General features: G+C 32.7%; 3 protein-coding genes across 3 annotated transcripts; 2 read left to right on the top strand and 1 right to left on the bottom strand.

The window, feature by feature from the left end:
• The first annotated feature begins 1,120 nt into the window (after positions 1 to 1,120).
• LOC126662147 (WAT1-related protein At1g68170-like) lies at positions 1,121 to 7,456 on the top strand. The gene is made up of 6 exons (XM_050356038.2): positions 1,121 to 1,398; positions 3,411 to 3,473; positions 4,121 to 4,237; positions 5,616 to 6,027; positions 6,767 to 6,918; positions 7,134 to 7,456. The coding sequence occupies exons 1-6, from the start codon at positions 1,205 to 1,207 to the stop codon at positions 7,294 to 7,296; spliced, it is 1,101 nt and encodes a 366-aa protein (XP_050211995.1). The 5' UTR covers positions 1,121 to 1,204; the 3' UTR covers positions 7,297 to 7,456.
• A 2,147-nt stretch (positions 7,457 to 9,603) lies between these two features.
• Positions 9,604 to 12,693, bottom strand: LOC126662146 (probable RNA helicase SDE3). Its single transcript, XM_050356037.2, has 4 exons — positions 12,536 to 12,693; positions 11,279 to 12,015; positions 10,787 to 11,014; positions 9,604 to 10,662 (listed from the first exon to the last, which is right to left on the bottom strand). Exons 2-4 carry the CDS (start codon positions 12,002 to 12,004, stop codon positions 9,736 to 9,738), a joined length of 1,881 nt encoding a protein of 626 aa, XP_050211994.1. The 5' UTR covers positions 12,005 to 12,015; positions 12,536 to 12,693; the 3' UTR covers positions 9,604 to 9,735.
• Positions 12,694 to 16,480: 3,787 nt separating this feature from the next.
• Positions 16,481 to 17,520, top strand: LOC126662034 (uncharacterized). The gene is made up of 2 exons (XM_050355921.2): positions 16,481 to 16,601; positions 16,786 to 17,520. The coding sequence occupies exon 2, from the start codon at positions 16,786 to 16,788 to the stop codon at positions 17,518 to 17,520; it is 735 nt and encodes a 244-aa protein (XP_050211878.1). The 5' UTR covers positions 16,481 to 16,601.
• Positions 17,521 to 26,403: the final 8,883 nt, after the last annotated feature.

The following is a 26,403-nucleotide window of genomic DNA, read 5'->3' as shown; positions in this document are numbered from 1 at the left end:
ATACTTGTTAATATTTAGATAATAACGTTATGATTATGAGTAAAGTATATTTTTATAAAAAATTTAAATATTAAATTAGTTGAAAAAAAGATGCATAAATCATAATGACTGGTTAGCACATTAATAGTTGTTCGGTATCATTCAAAAATGTATGCTTATTGTTCAAAAATAAAAATAATTGTTTATGGATTATTTAATGATGATATGAGATTGGATGTTGCATTTATGACAAATACCTATTAGATTGACAACAAGGTAAAATTAAGCGTTATATTACAATTTCTAACATTGATTTTTTAAATTATTTTTATAGGCTACTAATAACTTTTTGTTTCAAATATCAATTTTATTTTCTTGAAAATTATAAAATTTCATTAATTAAAAAGTCATTTGATCGATTAACACGTGATTTTGAAATTTTTGGAAAACACAATCCCTCCAAACACTGTTTGTAGCATTGGTTGCTAAAGTCTCTCTAGCTAAACAATGAATAAGCGTATTAATACCCTTATTACAACAACAAATACTATAGTCAGAAATGGCTTTGACAATTCAACACATTTTTATCATGAAAAATAGAACCGTCATTAATAAAAGCATTAATTACGGATTCTAGAATCAATTAGTGGAGTTGTTTAGTTTCAGTTTTTTTCAAAATTGGCTATCAATTGGAATAAAATAATGCTATTAATTTTAAATCACCAATTTAATAAGAACATTATAAATAATTAGTATATTTTCAACTAAATTAATTAATTTTTTTAATATGTATAAAAATCAAATCAGTCTATCAATTATGTGAGAAATTTTTTAGATAGACCTAATCCACCACGTCATTCGTGGACTAAGCTAATCATATCATAACACCTCATTAAAATGAGGGTATTTTTGTAATTCCATTATTCAAAATTGTATGCAAATAACAAACGAAATTACAAAAACACCCTTATTTTAATGAGATATTATGATATGACTGGTTTAGTCTACGGATGACTTGGTAAACTGAGTGTATATAAGAATTTCTCCAATTACGAAAAGAAAATACATATTTAATTTTTAACTTTATTCATGGTGGACACTTAGCAGACAGCATCTTCTTCAATTTTTAATAAATCTAGCTGGTTAGTGTGTTATCATCATATCTCCACTTTAAATACACAAAATAAACAGAGAGAAGAAGAAATTTAGTAAATAAATTTTTGTGATGATGAAGATATTGGAGTGGGTGCATGAGGTGAAACCAGTGTTATTAATGGTGGTTGTTCAGCTCAGTTTTGCTGCAACTAATGTTCTCTACAAATTAGCTGCCTATGATGGTATGAGCTTGGAAGTTCTTATAGCTTACAGATTCATTTTTGCCCTTGCTTTCTTGATTCCTCTGGCTCTTATCTTTGAAAGGTAATTTTTAATTTATCATTACTTTATCAATTTCATTTTCTTCCATACGCATTTTTGATTAAAATTGCAGTTTAAAATTGAATTTTTTTTTATTTAATCATTTAAAAATATTTTATCACTTTTTATACGAAACTTTCAGAATCGTCAATTTTATTCAATTTTTAATTTTCTATTTCTATTTTACCCATTTTTTTTAATTTAAGTCACTTTAGTGATGTCTGTACTTAGAGGGGTTTTGTCCCCCAAGATGTTCAACAATATGTATTGGCTGATCTTCCAGCTGTGAGATTTTAATGATATTGTTTTGTTTCAAAAAAAAACTTCAAAAAAAATTCAATTGCCTTTATAGTGACATATAGTCTCAATTTTTGATATATTTTAAAATATTAAGTGTCTATTTAGAGTAAGTGCCAAATATTAAAAATATATTTTAACATATTGAGAATAAAAAAAATTCAATTTTAAATTAAATATAATTGAAACTGGAAATTTAAAATGCAATAAAATTAAGGTCAAATAACTAAAAAAGGCCAAACTAATCATGAAAAATTCACAAAAATTTAATTTTTTTAATTTTATCAAATTTGTCCTGAAATGCAGGATTTCATTTCAATTACGTCCAACTACGCGATTTTGCTTATGTGGCACTGATGTGTGGCATGCCTCATCAGCGCCACGTAGATGCCACATCAGCAAAATCACGTAGTTGGATATAATTGAAATAAAAACTCGCGTTGCAGGACAAATTAGAAAAAAATTGAAAGGTTTGGACTTTTGTGATTTTTGTTTTTAAAAAAGTTTAGCCTTTTTTGGTCATCTGGCCTAAGATTAGCGATTTTGAAAATTTGAGATATTAAAATAAAACAAAATAAAAAGTATTCTTTAAAATGATTAGGTCTAAAACTTATTATTTATAACAATATTTTAATTTCAATAGATTTTAATTTTTTGCAATTAAAAAAAAATGATCAATTTTGATTTTTTTTTACAATTAAAATTAACAATTGAAAATCCAATCAATCAGTACTGATATAGAACGTCAGAATCTAAAAAAGAAAGATATGGTGAGATAGATTCTCGCGTCGATATCAACACCGATTAATTAAATTTTCAATTGGTGATACTAGCTGCAAAAAAAAAATTATAAAAATTTAAAATCTATATTAAAATTCTACAACATAATATAGTTTATAAAATTATTGCATTTAAAATCAATCAATTAAATTTTGTTGCTTATAAACCGAAAAGGTTAGTTATAATATTGTTAAAAAAGCCTTTTGAATCTTCTAAGGTATAACGTCTTAAAACACCAAAAAACCTTTTAGGTGTTTAACAATTTTAATTACCAATGTCAGATGTCAATGTTAGCCTAAGTTTGATTTTTAGCTTCAACTATAGTTATTCATTCAATTTTTTTAATTTTAATTAAATATAATATTTTTTTAATAAAAATTATTTTATCAAAATTAAAGCACAATTGACGAATTTAAAAGAGTCTAATCATTAATGAAAATGATAAGGGACCAATTTTTGCAAAACTTAATTGAATAAAATTAAAATATACTTCCTCCGTCCCATTTTATTTGTCCACTTTTTATATTCTCACATATTAACAAAATATTAAATACTAACAATTCTTTCTTTTATATCCTTTTTTGATTCTTGAGTTAATTTAGAATTACTATATTGAAAAAGAAAAAAATAGTCAATACAATAATAATAACATTAAATGTTAACACAAATGTATTTATGGTACACATTATTTTATAAATTATATCCATAAATATTAAAGGTAAAAGAGGAAAATATGTGTGTATAATACAATTGTGACAAACATTTTGGAACATCGAAATATAGTGTAGTGGACAAATAAAATGGGACGGGGGAGTATTTATTAAAAATAGTAATAACAATGATTTATAAAAATTTGTTAGAATTGACTGCACACTACAAGTTTTTTATTTTTTTAGATGATTAAGCTAGTTTTTAATCATTTATTGTCATCCATGCAGGAAGAGCAGGCCTAAACTTACATGGACTATCATTTTTCAAGCATTTTTGTGCGGTTTTTTTGGGTAAGTGCGAAGTGCATAGTCATGTAAAAGAACTTCAATATGTTAGAGATAATAAGGAGTTTATCTAAAGAGTTTCAAATTTTAGATGTATTAATTTTTTTAAAATGGTACCAAAATCTCTATAATTGAAAATTTGGAGTTTGGTTTTTATTAACATTAATTAAGTAATTATACGTACAATGAAAATGGACATATATTTATTTACATTTTAAATCTAACGAGCATTCACGTGCGGAAATGTTTTAGAGATAATATTTTTCATCATAAACTCATCTAATAGATAATTTTTTTGATAAATTGATTATTTTAAATAATATTTTAAACTTTCCATTAAATAACATCTATATTTAATTTGATTTTTTTTTCAAGTTTTATTAAAATAAGAGTTTTTAAGGGTTTTAAAGTCTTAAGAAATATAATGCTAATATCTTAAATTGAACTAAAATTTTCTAATTCATATTTTAATTTTAATTTTCTTCCAAATAAAAAAAATATTCACAAAAATCTTACTTTATTTTACCTTCTTATAGTCTTATGTATTAAGAATCCTTACCTTACCTTATCATATCCTTTCTCTTTAGTTCGCTCCCGTCGATATCTAGATTTCATAGTTTAGGTGTTAAATAATGTAATTATTGTAATTGCAGGGGATCACTACCCCAAAATTTATACACCGAGAGTTTGGTACTAACATCAGTAATGTTTGTTTCTGCAATGACTAATCTCATACCAGCAGTTACCTTCATCTTTGCCGTTCTCTTCGGGTACAATTTTATTATTATTTGATTAGTTATTTATGAGGAATTTTATTTAGATCGAATTTATTTATTTATAAATTTGAGTTAATTAAGTATTAAAGAAATATTAAAAATATAAAAAAGCATTACCTTTTCAAATATTGTAATGTTCTAATTAAATAATTAGTCTATTATCAAAATGCTTGTTCTATTAACATAGTTCTCACTTTAGCTAGAGTAGGACTGAAAATGAATAGGTAGATGGATCTTGTTCATATCTTGTCGATCCATTCCATTAACATGTGCAATTAAGGTCAATATAAATACGGCCTATTTATAAACCGTGTTAATAGGAACACGACATAAAAATTAAACAAATTATGTATGTTAACTCATATAACCTGTTTAATTTAGTAAGTCGATTATGGGTCCGGTACAAATTAACACGGCCTACTATTTTTTTAACAAAGGCTAAAATTTCCATTAATAATAACGAAAATTACATGAACGGTTTCTCAACATACTGAGTCAACTATTTTAGAAAAGATGATGAGAGCTGTAAAAATACAGTCATCGACTAGGACTAAACTAACCACCAAGGGTCACCCAAATTTATAGACTAAAACTAGATCTAATAATAAAATCTAGATTATTGAACGATCACGACTGATCACATCTTTTGTGATACATCTATTCTCTTGAAGATTAAAAACAATATCGATATTGACGCAAAACATACATGTACTTAATGAAATCCGCCGGAAGATGCTGCCTATAATTGTTTTAGAGATTCAAGCCGTTTGCACCGCAAAAAACAATTTCATCTCGAAAGATGAAAAAACTACTCTTAATTTCGATTAGATTAGACCTAATTTCAATTAAAATACTATGATAGAAAATAATTTCTAGATCTAGACTAAAATTGGCAAAGAAAGAAACTTTATTCAAAAATTAAAGATAAAAACTATGAAAAAAAACTAAATTTATGAGATTGGGGAGGTGATTTTTGGCAAAAAATGGCCAAAAACCACCCCAAATGAATAAAAAGAAGAAAATTTATTAAGGTTTGAGAGGTTTTTCAAGAGAGAGACGGCTAGGGTTCTACAAGTTATATTAATTAATGTTTCAACACGGCCTATTAAGCTCATTTATATATGATAAATAGATCAAATATGGATGACACAATTACAACATGTTTAATCTTTATAGTTACGTGATTTGAATATGAATAATTTTAACACAATATATTAAACATATTTATTTAATCGTCATAAATGGATAATTTATTACGATAGAGTAATCCCAATTATAATATATTTGTTTTTTTTATATTAGGCAAATTGTATTGGTGGGATAAATTATTTTGACATTCCTAAGCTAATGGATGTTGATTGTGTAATTTTAGGTTGGAAAAAATGGTAATAGAAAGCAAAGCAGGGAAGGCAAAAATGATAGGCACATTAGTATGTCTTGGCGGGGCAATGATACTAACATTTTACAAAGGATCAGAAATTAAGATATGGGCTACAAATATAAGTTTGATGAAAATGGTGAACCCTCATGGAGGACACGTGGCATCATCAAGTAGCACTCAGGTTTTGGGAGGTTTATTAGCTTTGATAATTTGCTTCTCATTTTCTTTATGGTTAATTATCCAAGCTAAAATGAGTGCTAATTACCCATGTCCTTATTCAAACACATCTTTGATGACTATAATGGCTGCAATTCAACAAGTTATTTTCACTCTTTGCATTGAGAGAGATTGGAGTCAATGGAAATTAGGTTGGAACATAAGGTTGTTCGCTACAGCTTTCGCGGTATGTTTAATATCTCCTCTTTATGACATCGAGTAGTGTAAAACTGTTCGAGCTCGAATTTAAAAATTTAAGCTCGAGTTCAAGCTCGGGCCAGTATAACACATTCGAACTCGAGCTTGATCTTTGTCTAACTCGGACTCGGCCCGGCCCGTTTACACTCCTGATTGTGAGATAAGTCGAATCGATATGAAACATTGTCAAATTCAAACGCATTCGATTTTGAAAATAAAAATCAAAAATCAATTCGAGTTTTATTTAATAATTTGAGCTTAAATTGGTAGAATAATTCAAAATCGAGTCTGATTTGATGTCTATATAAAAATTTAGAATGTAAAAATAAGAATTCTATTTACAAATATATATAATTATAAACGATATAAAAGGTAAATTAATCAAAATTTAGGTAGACTCGTGAGTTTGTCGGTGCAAGTATTTTAATGTTTGAACTTGATTTGGTCATTGACTCGAATAGTTAAACTTTCAACCGTCTAAATTAATATTGAATCAACTTTTTAATATTTTTAAGCTAATACAATATAAAGTGCTTTTTTGTTTGATTCGGTTATATTTTTCGTGAGTCACTAGATCTAATAAGATGAAGGTAAAATCTATTCTAAGGTTTCTGTATTTTTTTATCTTGTCTCTATGTGTTTTTACCTTCTTACTTGGTCCCTGTACTTCCGATTTTGCTTTTATATTATTATCATACATGACTTAATAATTTAAATGGTGAATTTAGGGAATTGTAGCGCATGGTATGATGGTAACTCTCATGATTTGGTGTGTGAGGTTAAAAGGACCATTGTACACATCAGCTTTTTACCCTCTCATGCTCCTTTTCACTGCCTTGGCGGGTTCTTTGCTACTTGATGAAACTCTACATGTTGGAAGGTATAGGTCTATACATTATTGGTTTGGTTCAGTTGAGTTCGATTTAATAAGCAAGCGACCAAAACCGATAAATTTATTCAATATCCGAACTGAATTGATCCGGAGTTCAACTTAAATGGAATCCGAGCCAAGCCAGATTATTTTGTCGGTTTGATTCGGTCCGGATAACAAATTTCGATTTTACACTTTATCTTCGTTATTTTGTGAAAATGCAGCATACTTGGAGCAACATTGATCGTGTGTGGACTCTATGCAGTATTATGGGGTAAAGACAAAGAAATGAAGAAAATGTCTCAAATCTCTAAAGAAAATGAAGCCATTAGCGACAATGGCAGTGCTAAAAATTGCAATAGAGGTGCACAGTTAGATCACATTTAATCAAAAAGATGCATGAAAACGAAGAAAATGCGTAAATTTCATTTTGTCAAAACATATAAATGTCGCTAGCAAGCTATAAAGTACGGAAATATAATTTTAAAACGAGAAACGCTGAAATATAATGCATTTTTTTGAGTAATAAATTCTCGATTTCACTGTAGTTTATTTGAATTTTTTTAAGTAATATACTTTAGTTTGTTTTATTTTGATGACTAAATTTTAATTTTATTTCAATTATAAGGATTTTTTTGTCTCTAAACACATAAATATCGCATTGATTATTGGCTACACAAAAAATAAAAAACACCCTCTTCCTTTTTTTTGTCGATTCCGGTTGTCGAGTCAGCAAAAATACACCCAATTTTCATATCGATGATAGATTTGCAATAAAAATGAAAGGTGGTGATTTATATGAAAACTTTTAAGAACATGATTAAAATAAAAAAAACGTATAAAAATGATGATTTTATATGGAATTAACCTTAAATATAGAGTTTTGAAATTTTGAAAGTCTCTCTAAAAAACATATGCATTAGAATGTAGGACTCGAAAAGTTTCCGTGCTTCAGAGCTAGCAAGTTGCAAGCCTTTCCAGAGAAAGTTTCCAAGTCATTATAGTATTTTTATAATGACTAACAAATATGTAGAAAATTTACTTCATACTTCCAAGCAAGTCAGGATTTTTACATATGTACACTAGATGAAGAAAAAAACTATCACAGAATGCAAAATGGCACAGTTTAGATGGATTACTTGAACATAGCAGCTAAAAAGCACAGTTACAATGACATCGATGGGAGCGATTTTCAATCAATCAGCGAGCTTTGCGACAAAATTTGGTTGTAGAATGTCGTATGGATATCTTTCACGAAGTCTTTTGAAGTATGATTTCATCAAACCATTCTTCCGAGCAATATCAGACCGCACCCAACTCGGATTGTTTCCTGGCGAACCGGTGACTATTATTACTGTGTTTTCATTTGCTAAATTAGCCAAAGTCACCATTGCCTCCGGCTCAGTAGCCGATGACGCATCAACCATGAAGATATGACTAAAATGATGAGCAGAAACGCCTTCATTATGCAGCCGAAAGCTACGCATGTAAGTAGACAATATTACTCTAAAATTCCCGAGTACGTCCACCTGCGGACAAGCAAAACATTCCCCTGCATAAAGACTCGAAGCAAGGACTTCGGTAGGTACACCATCTGTTTCCCGAAACGCTGCATTAGCTTGAAACTTTTCAGACTCAGGAATCTCCTTCAAACTCGTCATCAGAATATCACATGTGCTGTTAATTGGTGCACATATGAGAATCCGGTGGTTTCGAGAGCTTCGGTAGATTTCTAGCACTGATTGTTGGACTACCAATCCGGTTCTTGATACTAGGTTGAACTAGAATATATCCGTTTTACTTTAGCAACACATAATGGACCGTCAATAAGATAAGGTGGTGAACCGGGGATTGATATGATCTGAAGAACTGCAAAATTCTGATCCGGAGCAAGCTTATGATTGCAATAAATATCCGGTGATGGTGAAGGCATGTTCTCCCTAAAGCTCAAACCGGGGAAAATGAAGCTTTCAAATAACAGATCTGTGACAGCTTGAATTGCTTGATAAGACCTTTTTAAACAAACTCTGTTAAATGAGAAACTAACATCATATTTGTAGTATGGAAAATGCTGAGCATAAAAATCTTCACCGAATTCAACCAAAACCGTAGTGCTTTTCTCGACACGATAGATAATTCCCTGGTTAATTCACATTTGAAAGCATCAAAATCGCAGATAAGATGAAAATAAACACAGCTAGTAATTCAGGAAGCTGACCTGGAACATCTCAGTTTTGCTTCCTGATGGTCTAGCAAAGACAAGTCCAGGAGAATTGACAATTGCATCCAATTTTTCTCATTATTATTTTATGCAAAATGTTATAACATTCTTGTAATGGTATGCTAATCTACTCAACTGTAATGTTGCGATGGAGTAATTAATAATCAGAATATACAGAAATATTATCGACAAACGACAAGCAGCAACGAATATACCTCAGTGTAATAATCCTCAACATATAGAAGAGCAGCAAAGTAGTCCTTGTACAGTGACAGAGACAGTGGACATTTAAGAATTTCAGGCACCTTGTCTTAATAATATGTTGTTATAGCAAATGGGAAAAAATTGTATACTTCTATCCATACATCTGATTTCGAAACGAAAGAAAAGTTAAACTCAAAAAAATCCAAACATTTGTTGCTTTAATTTTATCAATATTATTGACTCAAACACTCCAACCATCAAATAGCAAATTCAGAAAAATTCAAACACTCAAATACCAAATTCAGAAAAATTCACACACTCAAATAGTACAGTTTTTCCCTCAATTGCATGCAGATTAAACAGATGACCAACATTGGCTTCTTTCGGCACTATAATATGGATTACAGATTTGTGATAAACATGGGATCATCACTATAATATGGATCTCTCAAGTTAATTCTTTCAAAGTATGATATCCTGAGTCCTCTAGTCCTTGCAACACTAGATCGCACCCAACCTGGCCGATTTCCGGGTGCACCGGTGACTATGACAGTTGTGCTCTCATCGGCTAAACTGGACAGAGCAACCATTACTTCTGGCTCAGTAGCCGATGAGGCATCCAGCAGAAAAACATGACTAAAATGACCAGGAGTGATGCCTACATTACGCAGCCGAAAGCTACTCATATAAGTAGATATTACCACTCTGAATTTCTGGAGTTCCTCAAATTTAGGAACAGCAAAGTATTCATCTTGATATTTGTATAGACACGACGGAAGAATATCTTCCGGCACGTCGTCTTTATCTCGAAATGCAGCATTCGCTCGAAATATATCAGAATCCGGCATGTACTTGTTCAGTTTTTTGTTCAGAAGGTCACATGTGCTGTTAATTGGCGCACATAAAAGAATCCGGTGCTTCGGAGATCTTTGATAAATGTCAAGTACTGCTTCTTTAACCACTAGTCCAGTTCTTGATAATTCAAAAATATCCCTTGTTGCACAAAGAGGGCCGTTGACGAGATAAGGTGGTGGACCCTGACAGTTTAAGACATGAGAAACTGCAGACCTTTGATCTAAATCAAGGTTATGATTACAAAAAGGCGGTGTTAAGCTGAGGATGCTCCTTCTGAAGTCATAATCAGGAAAAATGAAGTTTCTGAATAACTCATTCGATGCAGCTGCGATTGCTTGATGACACCTTTTCAAACAAACTCTGTTAAAACCGAATGAAACATCATATTTCCTGGTAGAGTGGTGCTGACGGTGAAATTCTTTATCAAACTTGACTAGTACAGTAGTGCTTTTCTCCACGCGATAAATATTACCCTGGTTACCAATTAAGATCATTAGCAATGTGAATCTTTAGAGAAAAAGCTATATAAATGACATGGTTGAATATTTTTGTTCACCGCATACACAAGTGGGGAGACTAGAAGATCAGGAGGCTAACCTGAAATGGCTTCATGTTGCTTCCTGAAGGTATTGCAAAAACAAAGTCCCTTGATAAAAGAAATGGCCGCTCCTTGAGTGACGAGCTAATCTCAAATCTAAAAAAGGTTTTATCATCCTTTTCAGAGGTCTGGCTAAACCATGACTCTTGAAAGATTATATCTCGCTCTTTAGAGTGTGGCGCTTGCAACTTGAAAGTGATATTCGACAAATTGAACTTGCTCCATTTCTGAATCAAACAAAAAAAAAATTCCGTCTAAATACCATTGAAGTGTCTTTTTTTATCGAGGATTTCCTTGTAGTTTAACAGCTAATCTGGACTATATGGCTACAGAATGAACTTCTTTGGCCGAATAAACATTTGTATTGCCACATATTAAGGAACTTTCTGGATTATGAGTACAGAATATGCTTCGGAACATCCATGATTATTACTTACCAATAAGGCCCTATAAACTGAAGTTGCAGAAGATACAATTTATGTAATATGTACCTCGAGATAGTAGTCCTCTGCATACAGAAGTGCAGCAAAATAGTCCTTGTATGTTGATTTAGACAATGGCCCTTTTAGAACTTCAGGAACTTCATCCTTTTCAAACAAATCCTTTACATCCTTGGGAATCGTATAGGTAGGCTTTCCATCCTTACCCGATAAGCATTGGGTAAGAGAAAGATCAGGAACCAAAATAGCTTTACCCGAGGAAGCCGAAGCTTGAAGTTTCTTAGAAGATGGAGAAGACCTAGAAGAAACTTCAGGTGCAACAAATGAAGGAGAGGTAGTTTTCTGAACCTCCGTAAAGTTGGCTTTTGTCTGCTGATTCGGAAGATTAGGCAAAACTGGAGTTGGTTTTTCCGAACCACTGTAAATTGGGTTTTTGTCTGCAGGGACTTGGACTTTCAACCTCGATATAGTTGTCCTTGAGATAGATGCAATTGTTTCCGGTTGCGGTGGCCTATAGGAAGAAGTGGGCGGACTACAGGAAGATACAGGTAAATATTTGGTAGAACTATTAGATTTAGTAACTACATTATACACTGACTCAGCATGTGTTGATGATTGTTTTGCTGAAGACCCTGAATCAAATGTAAGCTTTTCATTGAAACGAGAACTACTCGGTGTCTCTCGGGTTGTCTGTAAAGCCTCATATCTCCTCGAATCTTGATTGTCGTCTTCAGCACAACAAAGAATACACTTCAGGATTTCAAGAAACACAGACATTTGGACCTTTTCTGCAATCAAAATTTCAAGAAACACAAACACTTCAAAATTTCAAGAAATACAGAACATAAACACTTAGCAAGAACACTTCCAGTTCCATCTAATTTTAGTCTAACAGTTCTGCGTATGGTTTTCTAAATAAGTATAGCAAAACCCTGATATTTTGCAACTTGCTGAAGATTTCTTGGTTGATCATTTTTTTTGGTGACAAAGACTCACTCCGGTGAGCCAAAGCCCAAGATCACCGTCAAACCCCGTGATATGGACCGCCCGCAAGTCCACATACCTAACAAAGCCGGGCTATAATGGCCAGCAGCCCAACCACGGCCAGCCACTACATTTTAAGAAAGAACGTATCCAGGATTTGAACCCGCGATCTTAGATGGCTAAGGCTTAGAACACTTGATCAAACTCGTGCGGGCATTCTTGGGTGATCATCTTATTTTGGCAAAAAGATATAAAAACTCAAAATCCATATCAATTACTAGTTCTCTAAAATACATACATCATCAGAGAATAAAATAAATATACCTTAGATGTTATTGAAGATTGTGAGTGAGCATTGGTGTTGACTGACTGATACAAACAGAAACTTAAGAGAAGAGGAAAGCTTCTACTGCTCACCAAAACATAAAGTAGCCAATAGCAAGCTACACTTTGCTATTATATGTATTCTATGTAGACACTTGACAATAGATTATGGTTATTGTTTTAAAGAATGGACGGGCTAGTTTAACTCATTCCACTGTAAAATTAATACTTGCCAATCCGGTTTTTTTTTTTTTTTTTAAGTAGCTATGTTCGACTTAATAGTTACTATTTTTTTTAAGGCTTAATGTCTTCAAAAATCCTGACCTTTCATCCCCTTTTTAATCCTAACATGACGTTTCAAATCTGTCAATTTTATTATATTTTATGTTTTTTCATTTCAATTGTACACTAAAGTATAAAATTGATCTTTTTTTTATTTGACAAAAATTCTCTAAATTGACCCTTTTTGCATTAGATTAACTTTTTATATTAAATTGACTATTTTTAAAAAAAATTATTGAACTTTTGTTAAATAAATAAAGGTCAATTTTATGCTTCAGGGTACAATTGAAATAAAAAAAATGTAAACCGGGATAAAATTATAATTTTTCAACGTCAAGATAGGACTGAAAAGGATGAAAGGTTGAGTTTTTTTTTAGAGAAAATTACATTATTTACCAAAAAAAATGAAAATAATTACAAAACTACATGTTGACTTTTTACATTTATATAAATCTTAATAATATTTACAAAAGTACAAAAAAAAAAAAATCAGACATACGGTGTATACTGTGGGTATAATGTCAGTATACTAATAAACTAACATTATATCAACATTATACCAAAATTATACCAACATTATACATATTGAGATTTTATTAATATTAAATAAAAATTTACCAAAATTACATCAAATCGTATACTAAAAATTAAATTAATAATATACCAAAATTATACCAACAATATACCAAGAGAGTACACATCAAAATATACTGAAATTTTATTATTACATCAACATTACACCACATCGCATGCTAAATATTAACCTAACAATATACTAAAATTATACCAACAATATACAAATTATCTAGTTCATTACCAACTATAGTGAAAAATATATATAAAAAAATATACATGTTATCAACTAGAAAATATATATAAAAATTCATAATCGATATACCAAAAATATACTGAAATTATACCAATAATAAACCAAATATTATTTTTAAATTATCTGATTTATAGTTTTAATATTTCAAAATTATACTATAATTATACCGACATTATACAAATCGTACTTTTATAATTAATTTTCATTTTTTGGTACTTTTATATTTAATTTTAAATAAGTCGTATTTTTATAAATAAAAAAAGTTTACAAATACTTTTGTAAATATTTTTAAAATTTTAGGTACTTTTGTCATCGTCCCTTTTTTTTAAGGCATTAAGCCTTTTTTGTATGTTCGATTTAATAGTTACTTATTTAATCTAGCTGTTTAAAATTTATGACTAGAATTTTACCACCTTTTAGAGTGGATACTCCTTCAAAAATCTCATACACATGTACCAAAATTAATAAAATTAATAATATTTATAGTTTATAATAGGTTTAATACCTCAAAAAATCCCGACCTTTTAACCCCTTTTCAATTCCATCCTGACGTTGAAAACCGGTCAATTTTATCCTATTTCGTATTTTCTCGTTTCAATTGTACTCTAATTTTTTAACTTTTCACAATTTTTTTATTTAAATGATGAAATTATTTAATTAACTAAGTTTAAAGATAAAATTAAATTTATTTCCATTCAAAAAAGTACAAATAAGTCTTTTATTTTTAAAAACTAACTAAAAACCATAATCAAATTAAAACTAATCTAAATTCTTAATTAATTTAACTAAATCTAAATAAATTTTCAACATATACAATTAATATATGCTAAACATGAAGAACGTTTTTTAATTTTTTCCAAACGAAAAAAACGTCAATTTCATATTTCAGGGTACAATTGAAACACAAAAATACAAAATAGGATAAAATTGATCAATTTTTAACGTCAGGGTAGGATTGAAAAGGAGCTAGAAGGTAGGGGTTTTTTGAGGCATTAGGCTTTTATAATATTGGTGAAATAAATCTATTTACCCATAACTATAGTGTTTCTGCTAAACATACCATGATCTTTTAATTTTGTCAGTTTATCCGTCATTTATTCAATATTTATAAATATACCCGAAGCTTGGGTTTACTTGGAAAAATTCAAATGAGATTTGACATGTTTGGTAAAAATTGAGAAAATGAAAGACTAAATTGGTAAAGTTTAAAAATTATGATATACTCTATTCTAAAAAAAAAATTATGATATACTCGGTAAAATATAATTATGAATTGATAAATTTATTTTGCCTACTGGTAATGGCATATAATTAGCATTTATGATGCATGGTGTTCATTATAATTGAGGAGGGGGAGCGCTTGTGGGACGAATCGAACCCACGACCTAGCAATTTGCTGCCTAGCGCTTATACCATTTGAATTATAACTCATTTCTTTTTATTATTTATCTTATGTTATTAATAATTTTAATTTTTTTATCATATGTATGTAATAATATTATAACTGATTTTTATTATTGTTAACTATTTTTGTGAATTTTATACTTAAGGGTCCATATATATTATAATTAATACTTTCATTCTTCGTATTTGAAAATTCAAACAATATACTCCTTCGCTTTAATATTTGTTAACATTTTAGTCCCTTTGACATATTTGACTAAAAAATATTTTTGTACAAATTAAATAAAAATTATATTTTTATGAAATTTAATGGCTTACTTTTCTTATTTTTGTACAAATCTAATTTAACTTGTTTACTTTTCTTACATTTTTTTTATTTCATTTACTTTTTTGAACCTAGAATTTAAAAAAAAATCAAAAATCAAAATGTTAATAAATATTTAAAATTAAAATTTCATAACAATACATTAAACTAGTCATGTTTTGCGCCTGCAAAGTACAATTTGAAAAAAAAAATCCAACGGTCTCTAGCTGATGTGTCGGACCTTTATTCAGAACAAAAAATACCCGTCGAACCTTCTAATCAACGACAGTCATTTGGTCTTCAACTCTTCTAAACATTAGCACCCACGAGTAGGGGTAGGGGTGAGCAAAAACCGAACCACTCCGCAAAACCGATCCAAACCGAGTCGAAAAAAATTGTGGAGTGGTTAAATCGGTTTACTCGGTGTGATTTGGTTTGGGATTTTTGATTTCTGCGGTTTTCGGTTCTGATCTGGTTTTAGGGCGCGGTTAACCGAACCGAACCGAAAACCGAAATTACAAAACGACGTCGTTTTGTTTTAGGGGTTAGGGGGTATAAATACTCTCCTTAAAATTTTCCTAAACCTAATTCACTCAGAAACACCGACACTCGCAGCCCTAATTCTATCGCTCTCCCCTCTCTCCTCTCTGAGTCCTCTCAACTCTCTTCTTGTCTACCCTCTCTCTCAGTCTCAGTCGATGAAACCCTAAAACACTCTTCTCTCTGGCTTATATTCTTCTCTTTAATGGATTCAATGTTTGTTGAACGCTGTTAGAGACCTGGTCAGTCATCGTTCTTCTCTATTACATCAAAGTGAAACCCTAATTCACTTTGTTGTTTTGCAACTTTGCTAATCGGTTTTCAGAATTTTAATTGATAAAATCTCTGGTGATTTTGAGAAGAAATGCTAGATCTTTAAGGTAAACAGGTTCGATTTGTAATTTTTTTTAATTTATTGCATTAAAATTGGTTTTAAACAATTTGGGCTAACTTTTTTTTATCTCTTTGTTTATTTTGTACAGATCCTGCATTTCTTACCAAAAGACCAGATTATAAGGTATATTTGAGATTAAACTTTTATACTTTGTGCTTTCTTCGTTTATTATGGGGTTTATCATTCTGGTACTCCATCAGATTTCTATATTTGCTTATTTAGTATCTTCTGTTTTTCTATCTTTCATGAACAACTTCTCGAAGGTTACTTGGCCAACGGTCTTCGGTGGAAGCTTTAAAACGTTAACCTTAAGGTAATATGACTTTTGCTGAATCTAATGGTTGGTTTTGGCTCTCTGAGTTTTGAGTTCTGTTCTGCTTGTATAATTTTAATGGTTGGTTTTGGCTCTCTGAGTACTGATTTCTGTTCTGTTCTGCTTGTATATTTCTTAATGGTTGGCTGTCTGAGTCTTTGTTGCATTTTTATCAATTTTGTAGATGGAACCTGATTTGGTGATTCATCAAATCGATAGCCAACTTGAGCCTGCAAATGGCCAAGAACAAGCTGATGTGGAAGCATTAAATGCTAGTCAAGAAGCTATACCTGACCCTGTCCCTGTTTCTGATGGCCAAAAGGAAAATGCTAATGTGGAAGCAAATCAGAAAAAGAGAAAAGTATCACAACAAAGATCAGTGGTATGGGACCACTTTGATTCCATTAAAGATACAAAGGGTGTTATCTTGCAAGCAAAATGTAAGTACTGTGCCCGTATCTATAATTGTCATGCCAAAAAAAATGGAACATCTACTTTGAGGGGTCATATGCTTAGATGTACTAAACACCCACACACTATTGAAACTAGGCAAGCCCTTTTATCTTTTCAGCCTGTTGTGAATGATGGTTGTGTTGCTGCTCCTGAAATGTTTAATGTTGCTTCATGGAAGTTTGATCAAGATGTAATTAGGCAAGCTGTTGCATATATGATTATTGTTGATGAATTGCCCTTTAAGTTTGTTGAGAAACAGGGTTTTAGGAAGCTAATGAGTGTTGCTTGTCCTCTGTTTAAAATCCCTTCTAGGTTTACTGTGAATAGAGACTGTTATTCCATGTTTGTTGAAGAGAGATTGAAATTGAAAAATATTTTGAAAACAAGTACACAAAGAATTAGTCTAACTAGTGATTCATGGACTTCCAATCAAAGACTAAATTACTGTCACGACCCAAATTATTGAGCCGAGACCGGCGCTAGGGAATGGGAGTGGTAGCTCCGAAACCCGTAGCAAGCCTAAAACCACTCTAACTTTTTCGCGGAAACGCAAACACAACTATCCTATAAACATGTAATAAGAAGACACGTTTAGAATCATAACGTACATCATATATATCACACCATCGATACAACCATAGTGGGCATCTCACTTCCGTAACTTGTACGTACTAGCCCGTCTATCGATCAATACAAAACTGACAACCAAAAGACATCACATCAAACAAACATTAAATACGTACACAACCTATAAGACCTAACTATACTAGGCTAAGACTCGTCACACGTATACTACTGCAGCACCAAGGGGACTTGTACCCAGCACACCAAAAATGGTCTGTCTGATCCGACTCTATACACCTGAAAAACATCAATGTGAGGGGTCAGTATTTGGGGAAATACTGAGTGAGATAACACATTACTAAGGTATTATAGAAAATAACATCGCATTTAAAACAAAACACATATATACAAACATATTATACTTCGAGCATTTGATCCGATCGAAACCCTAGTCTCTTAGCATGCATACTGAACACCATCACAACATTTAACGATCGATCGATCGATATGAGTCCGGGATAGTTCAACCAGTCGACTCGCAGATACAAGCCCCGGGATAGTTCAACCAGATAGGCCTTGTATCGCATGCACGAACAAGTACGATAAACAATCAATGCAATCTCTATCTATGACTTACCCGGACGCTGGTGATCACACAGCCTATTGACACCCAATAGGTAGCTTGTTTCCCCCGGATCATATACTAGTTTTCACAATCTATATATATTCGATAATACGATGCACAAATTCATTTCTATCGATAAAATACTATAACATGCGATGTAGTTTAATATTATACTTATAATATAAAAACTATCTATTGCGTAATAATACTCAAAGTAAAGTTTAACTCACAACGATCGCTATTCCTTATATCCAAACGTAAGCTCCACACGTCATTCACTCTTTTAACTATTCCAGCTCGTCGATCTCGTACCTCGTCGATGTATTCACTTCCTATTCAAATCATACGTACGTTTAATTCATAAACGTAGGCTTAATATCAAAACTCTAAGTTATAAACTTAGGTTAATATAATCGTAGTTTTCAGGACAATGCGCAGGTGCTGCCTGCGCACTGACACTGTTTAGTAAAACGACGATCTCTCCCAATTGAACCGTTGGATCGAGCTGAAATTTGACAGACGCGTTCCTAAGAGGCAAATCTATAAACTGACCGTAGGATTTCTCAATCTGGCAACATTTAGGTAGTGTGCGAACGCACACAATGAGTGTGCGAACGCACACCCCAAAATTCAAGGAGTGTGCGATCGCACACTCAATGTGTGCGAACGCACACCCTTGACAGCCCCCGGAAAAGTCATTTTCCGGGCGCTGCGCCGCTTTCCGGCACTCCCGACATGCTTCCGCTTCATTTTAACATATAACCCAATTCGAATCTCACCAAATACTACTATAGAAACGCGATTACAATTCGTTTAATTCGTTAAAACGATATAACCCTAATTCAATCATTTCAATCTCAAAAATCACCAAATTACCTCGATTTGATGCTCGTGGTAGATAGAGAATTGAATTCTTAATCCAACGGCGCGAGAATCACTCGATTCGGACGAGAAACGGCGAAACGGCGGCGAAACGACGGTGATCGTCATTTTCTCTCTTCTCTGGATCATTCCTTCTGATCCTTTCCTCATTTCCTTATGCTTAAGGAATTCTTATATATATATCTTGGTTAATGTACTCTTTTAATCCTTCATTTCTTTAACTTAAACCAATTCTCTTTTAAACTTTCTAATTTAACCAAACGGTTAAATTATCATTTTAACTCGATTATCTACGTATTATTTATATCCCAATAAATAATACTACTCCAAAAATAATTATTTCCGTCGATAATCTTCCAATTTCTATTCTCGAGGCTAAATTGGCTAATTTGCACTTTGGTCCTTGAATTCTTCAAAATTGACAATTTAGCCCAAAATGAATCCGCGTCCAAATTTTAAAAGGTCTCCGATTGACCTGAAACTTTTACCACCAATACTATAAAACATTTCGCGGACCTTGGCGAAATAATTCCATTTTCGGACTTAACTGGTTAAATTACCACTTTAGTCCCTGAACTCTAGTTTGTGACTTTTCTTGATATTTTTCCTTATTTTCTTATTCCAATCCATAAACAATTACGTCCTACTCCATATTATCCTTTTCTTTAATATCCAATATCTTTATTTCTGTAACTCCGGTCCTTCTCTACCGGACACGTTGTACTAAACGGCACCTGAACTTACGGGGTATTACATTCTTCCCCCCTTATAAAAATTCGTCCTCGAATTTTCATACTACCTTTTAATTTATCTTAAATCGTTAACATCTTTAGCTCCAAAATGTATAATCGTATCGTCATTCCATCATTGACGATTTTCTAATATCACACAATATTCACATCATCTTATCATAAGGGTAATCTTCTATCTTCAAAGCATAACTATAAGTTGATTTCTATACTCGACTATCCCATTTTCATACTTATATCATACAGTATGAACGTCCTAGTTCACCGTCCAATCATTTTCATTCCGCTATTCACACACATCTATTATTCACTTCTTCTCTTATATCGTCATTTAAAATCTTTGACATCCCGTCAAAGAGATACTTACTTTCTAACTTACCACTAATCGGATACATATCACTGTCCAACGTATTCACGGTCTTAGCTATATTCTAGCTCGTTAACTCGAAACTATGTTCATATCCTAGAAGCATAACGTCTATGTTTTCGCAACGATACGTATTCATTCGCCTCTTGGTCTTGACCGCAGCTTGCTCGCGAGCACTTCACTTCCGTCACAGAGTTCTGGTCTAGGTATACTTACATGAAAACAAAACTCTTTCAAAACTCTTTCGATAAAACGATTCATCTTGAACTTTAAATCAAATTTCATTTTCATTTTAACAAAATTGTGCACTAGGGTGATGACGTCTCTCATCCCCAAAGAGTTGCCACATCTCACCTTTTCGTCTGAACATAATGCATATGATGCATGTCCTATTGATGTATGTACAGATATATGTAGTGATGCACTTCTATCAATGTCGTGGCACTTATCGATGACTATCGCGGGTCTAGGCACAATTATGTTTTCAAAATCGTTTACACAAACAACTTTCAAAAAGTTTTAAACTTCGAGTTTTGTAAGTTCTCTAGACCTTTAAACTCTGTACACGGTAGGTTCTTCCACTTCTGTAACTTCATATTTCTTCTTCATGCACATCTCGACATTTCAATAATTCGATTTCGATACCATCTATACGTCATATACGTATTTCGCAAAGAAACAAACAAAGGTTTCACAATCCATCGATCATACTTGTCATAATGAAACAAACAAGAATTTCACAATCCATCGATCATACTTATCATAGTGAAACAAACAAGAATTTCACAATCCATCGATCATACTTATCATAATGAAATAAACAAGAATTCTCAATCAATCAAAAATTCACAATCAATCAGCTCGATCTTAAAACAAATAATACAAACGACTTGGATCAGACATGGCTCAATTCTATAGCTGCAGTAGTTCCTAGCTTAGTCTAATGACCTAATACCTAGGAACAAACAAACATCAATCACAGACTCGCAGTGGTATCAGGGACTAACTGCACTCAAATCATATATTAGCAGAGGTAACTGGACCAACTGCTCTGATACCAACTTTGTCACGACCCAAATTATTGAGCCGAGACCGGCGCTAGGGAATGGGAGTGGTAGCTCCGAAACCCGTAGCAAGCCTAAAACCACTCTAACTTTTTCGCGGAAACGCAAACACAACTATCCTATAAACATGTAATAAGAAGACACGTTTACAATCATAACGTACATCATATATATCACACCATCGATACAACCATAGTGGGCATCTCACTTCCGTAACTTGTACGTACTAGCCCGTCTATCGATCAATACAAAACTGACAACCAAAAGACATCACATCAAACAAACATTAAATACGTACACAACCTATAAGACCTAACTATACTAGGCTAAGACTCGTCACACGTATACTACTGCAGCACCAAGGGGACTTGTACCCAGCACACCAAAAATGGTCTGTCTGATCCGACTCTATACACCTGAAAAACATCAATGTGAGGGGTCAGTATTTGGGGAAATACTGAGTGAGATAACACATTACTAAGGTATTATAGAAAATAACATCGCATTTAAAACAAAACACATATATACAAACATATTATACTTCGAGCATTTGATCCGATCGAAACCCTAGTCTCTTAGCATGCATACTGAACACCATCACAACATTTAACGATCGATCGATCGATATGAGTCCGGGATAGTTCAACCAGTCGACTCGCAGATACAAGCCCCGGGATAGTTCAACCAGATAGGCCTTGTATCGCATGCACGAACAAGTACGATAAACAATCAATGCAATCTCTATCTATGACTTACCCGGACGCTGGTGATCACACAGCCTATTGACACCCAATAGGTAGCTTGTTTCCCCCGGATCATATACTAGTTTTCACAATCTATATATATTCGATAATACGATGCACAAATTCATTTCTATCGATAAAATACTATAACATGCGATGTAGTTTAATATTATACTTATAATATAAAAACTATCTATTGCGTAATAATACTCAAAGTAAAGTTTAACTCACAACGATCGCTATTCCTTATATCCAAACGTAAGCTCCACACGTCATTCACTCTTTTAACTATTCCAGCTCGTCGATCTCGTACCTCGTCGATGTATTCACTTCCTATTCAAATCATACGTACGTTTAATTCATAAACGTAGGCTTAATATCAAAACTCTAAGTTATAAACTTAGGTTAATATAATCGTAGTTTTCAGGACAATGCGCAGGTGCTGCCTGCGCACTGACACTGTTTAGTAAAACGACGATCTCTCCCAATTGAACCGTTGGATCGAGCTGAAATTTGACAGACGCGTTCCTAAGAGGCAAATCTATAAACTGACCGTAGGATTTCTCAATCTGGCAACATTTAGGTAGTGTGCGAACGCACACCCCAAAATTCAAGGAGTGTGCGATCGCACACTCAATGTGTGCGAACGCACACCCTTGACAGCCCCCGGAAAAGTCATTTTCCGGGCGCTGCGCCGCTTTCCGGCACTCCCGACATGCTTCCGCTTCATTTTAACATATAACCCAATTCGAATCTCACCAAATACTACTATAGAAACGCGATTACAATTCGTTTAATTCGTTAAAACGATATAACCCTAATTCAATCATTTCAATCTCAAAAATCACCAAATTACCTCGATTTGATGCTCGTGGTAGATAGAGAATTGAATTCTTAATCCAACGGCGCGAGAATCACTCGATTCGGACGAGAAACGGCGAAACGGCGGCGAAACGACGGTGATCGTCATTTTCTCTCTTCTCTGGATCATTCCTTCTGATCCTTTCCTCATTTCCTTATGCTTAAGGAATTCTTATATATATATCTTGGTTAATGTACTCTTTTAATCCTTCATTTCTTTAACTTAAACCAATTCTCTTTTAAACTTTCTAATTTAACCAAACGGTTAAATTATCATTTTAACTCGATTATCTACGTATTATTTATATCCCAATAAATAATACTACTCCAAAAATAATTATTTCCGTCGATAATCTTCCAATTTCTATTCTCGAGGCTAAATTGGCTAATTTGCACTTTGGTCCTTGAATTCTTCAAAATTGACAATTTAGCCCAAAATGAATCCGCGTCCAAATTTTAAAAGGTCTCCGATTGACCTGAAACTTTTACCACCAATACTATAAAACATTTCGCGGACCTTGGCGAAATAATTCCATTTTCGGACTTAACTGGTTAAATTACCACTTTAATCCCTGAACTCTAGTTTGTGACTTTTCTTGATATTTTTCCTTATTTTCTTATTCCAATCCATAAACAATTACGTCCTACTCCATATTATCCTTTTCTTTAATATCCAATATCTTTATTTCTGTAACTCCGGTCCTTCTCTACCGGACACGTTGTACTAAACGGCACCTGAACTTACGGGGTATTACAATTACATGTGTGTCACTGCCCATTATATTGATGATGATTGGAAGCTTAATAAAAAAATCATCTCTTTTGTGCCTTGTTCTAAACATAAAGGAGAGCATTTGGCTAAGGCATTAGAAACTTGTTTGCAAGAGTGGGGGCTTAAAAACATTTTCTCTGTGACCCTTGATAATGCTGAGAATAATACTGCTGCTATGACTTTCTTTATGAAAAAATTGTTGACTTGGGGGTGTACTTCTGTAAGATGTAAATATGCACACATGAGATGTATTGCTCACATCCTTAACCTTGTTGTTTCTGATGGTCTAAAAGAGTCTGGTAACTCATTTGAAAAGGTTAGGAGGGCAGTTATATACATTAAAAATTCACCCCTAAGATTGAGTAAATTTAAAGAATGTAAAGAGTCAACTGAAACTGTGTGTAAGCGTTCGTTGTGTCTAGATGTCCCAACTAGGTGGAATTCAACTTATCTTATGTTGAGTACTGCTTTGTTGTATCAAAAGGTGTTTGAAGAGTATGAGGAAGTGGAGTCTAGTTTTAAGAAAGACTTGGGTGATGATGTGCCTAGTAGTAGTGACTGAGAAAATGTTAGGGAGTTATGTGGTATGTTAGAGTGTTTCTATAAAATGACATTGAGAATTTCTGGTTCTCTTTATGTGACCTCTAACAACCATTTTAATGAGATATCTGATCTGTCAACAATTCTCCAAGATTGGATTGCTTCTACTGATGTGTCTCTGAGGGCCATGGGACTTAAAATGAAAGCTAAGTTCAATAAGTACTGGGGTGATCCAATAGTTATGAACAAATTGATCTTTTTTGCTAACATTTTAGATCCCAGGGATAGAGTTGTGTACATGGAATATACCTTGAGTGAGATGTATGGTGCCCTAGAAGGGAAATTTTTGTTTAAGTGTGTGATGGATGACTTGGTTGAGTTATTTAATGACTATGATGTGCAATACAAGAAAGAAATGGCTGTTGCTGGCCAGACTGGCTCCTCATCTGAAACTCAGGGCCAATTCTCTCAAGCCAATTATGTGTTAAAAGAACGGTTCTTGCAGCAAATGTTGGAGACTGGTGGTGTGGGTGGAAGCAAGAAATCTGAACTTGATATTTACTTAAGTGAGGCAGTAGCTCCTAATGATGGGAATTTTGATATTCTGAGATGGTGGAAGTACAATTCTCAGAGATTCCCAGTCCTATCCAGGATTGCTAGAGATGTACTTGCAGTACCAGTCTCCACAGTTGCTTCAGAGTCTGCTTTTAGCACTGGTGGTAGAGTGCTTGATTTTAGGAGTTGTTTAACTCCTAAAATTGTGGAGGCTTTAATTTGCACTCAAGATTGGCTAAGGGACCCCTCAAAGCCTGTTTCAATTGAGCAGACTTTGGAAGAATTGGAAGAGCTAGAAGCAGGTAAATCAAATCTATCTATATCTTATTTCTGTTTAATTTTTATTTTTTTTCTATAATGTTTGCTAACTTGTTCATTTTTATTTTGCAGGTTTTCAAGATCCAGCAAATGCTAAAAATGATTAACAGTTTGTCTTTGACTGTTTAATCTCTTTTATTTAACTTGCTGAATTGAATTCCTGATCCTTGGAAGCTCCTATTGGCTTATGTGATATCCTTACTGCATTTTTGATATTTGATGCTTAGTATATCTATTCTTGCCTTGCTGCATCATAATAATGGTATTTGGCATATAGACATTGTAGAAATCTTGGCTGGTATGATGTTTATGCTGTGATTTACTTTGATTTCTCTGTCTGTTTCTGCTAATGGCTATGATGATGCTTCCACATTTAAGTTAATACTATAGGTTATGAACTGTGAGGCATTTTATTATTGCCACCTTTTTATGATCTTAAGTGTTTATACTTAATGCACTTTTCATATCTGAGCCTTATTAGCAAATGACATTGATGAGATCTGTCTAAAATGTAGTCACTGCAATTTAGAGTCACTGCATATTGTGTTTGATTTCTCTGTCTTATGTTAATATATCATTTCATTTTGGCAATGATGAAGCTTCCACTTCAAGTCTAGAATTGCTCAACTTTTAATTGTGTGACATAAGTAATTTGTTGCCTTTATGAAAGTTGAGTGAATCTAATGACTTAACTTATGCAAGCTGAGCCTAATTCTGATTTATTACTAGTTTATACTTTCATTTTAAGTCAGTTTTTCCTTTTTATTTCTCATTCACCGCCTTCTTTCTTTTTGCAGGTTTTTTGGCTTCATTTTTTGGGAACTAATTGGTGGGATGAGATCATTTTTTGGTAGAAGAAGTGAAGTGAAGTGAAGTGAAGTGAAGTGAAGATTACTTCCATTTTTTGTAGATTAGTTCCATTTTTTGTACAACTTATACAAGTTGTTAATTGGCCTGTAAAATTTATTAAACTTTGTGGGCCTGTATTTTTTGTAGTCTATATTTATATTTAGGTCTGTATATTTATAGGCCCTCTATTTTTTTGGGTAAAAGGCCTTACACATATTTCTTAGGTCTTTTAAAACAGACTGTATATTTATATTTGTATATTAAAAGTTTTTAAAAATTAAAGTTTATTATTAATTTTGAATAGTGTGTGAACCGACCGAACCGGACCGAAAAAAACCGAAAATTCGGTTATCCGAACCGAAAAAACCGTGCACCGAAGTAGTGCGGTTTGGTTTCCACTTAAGTAGGGGTGGTTTGGTTCGGTTTAAATATTTTACACACCGAACCGAACCGAACCGAA

This window comes from Mercurialis annua, linkage group LG8, assembly GCF_937616625.2.
Source record: "Mercurialis annua linkage group LG8, ddMerAnnu1.2, whole genome shotgun sequence".
NCBI lineage: Eukaryota > Viridiplantae > Streptophyta > Magnoliopsida > Malpighiales > Euphorbiaceae > Mercurialis > Mercurialis annua.
The sequence above is the reverse complement of the archived record's forward strand: the minus strand, read 5'-3'. Positions and strand labels throughout refer to the sequence as shown.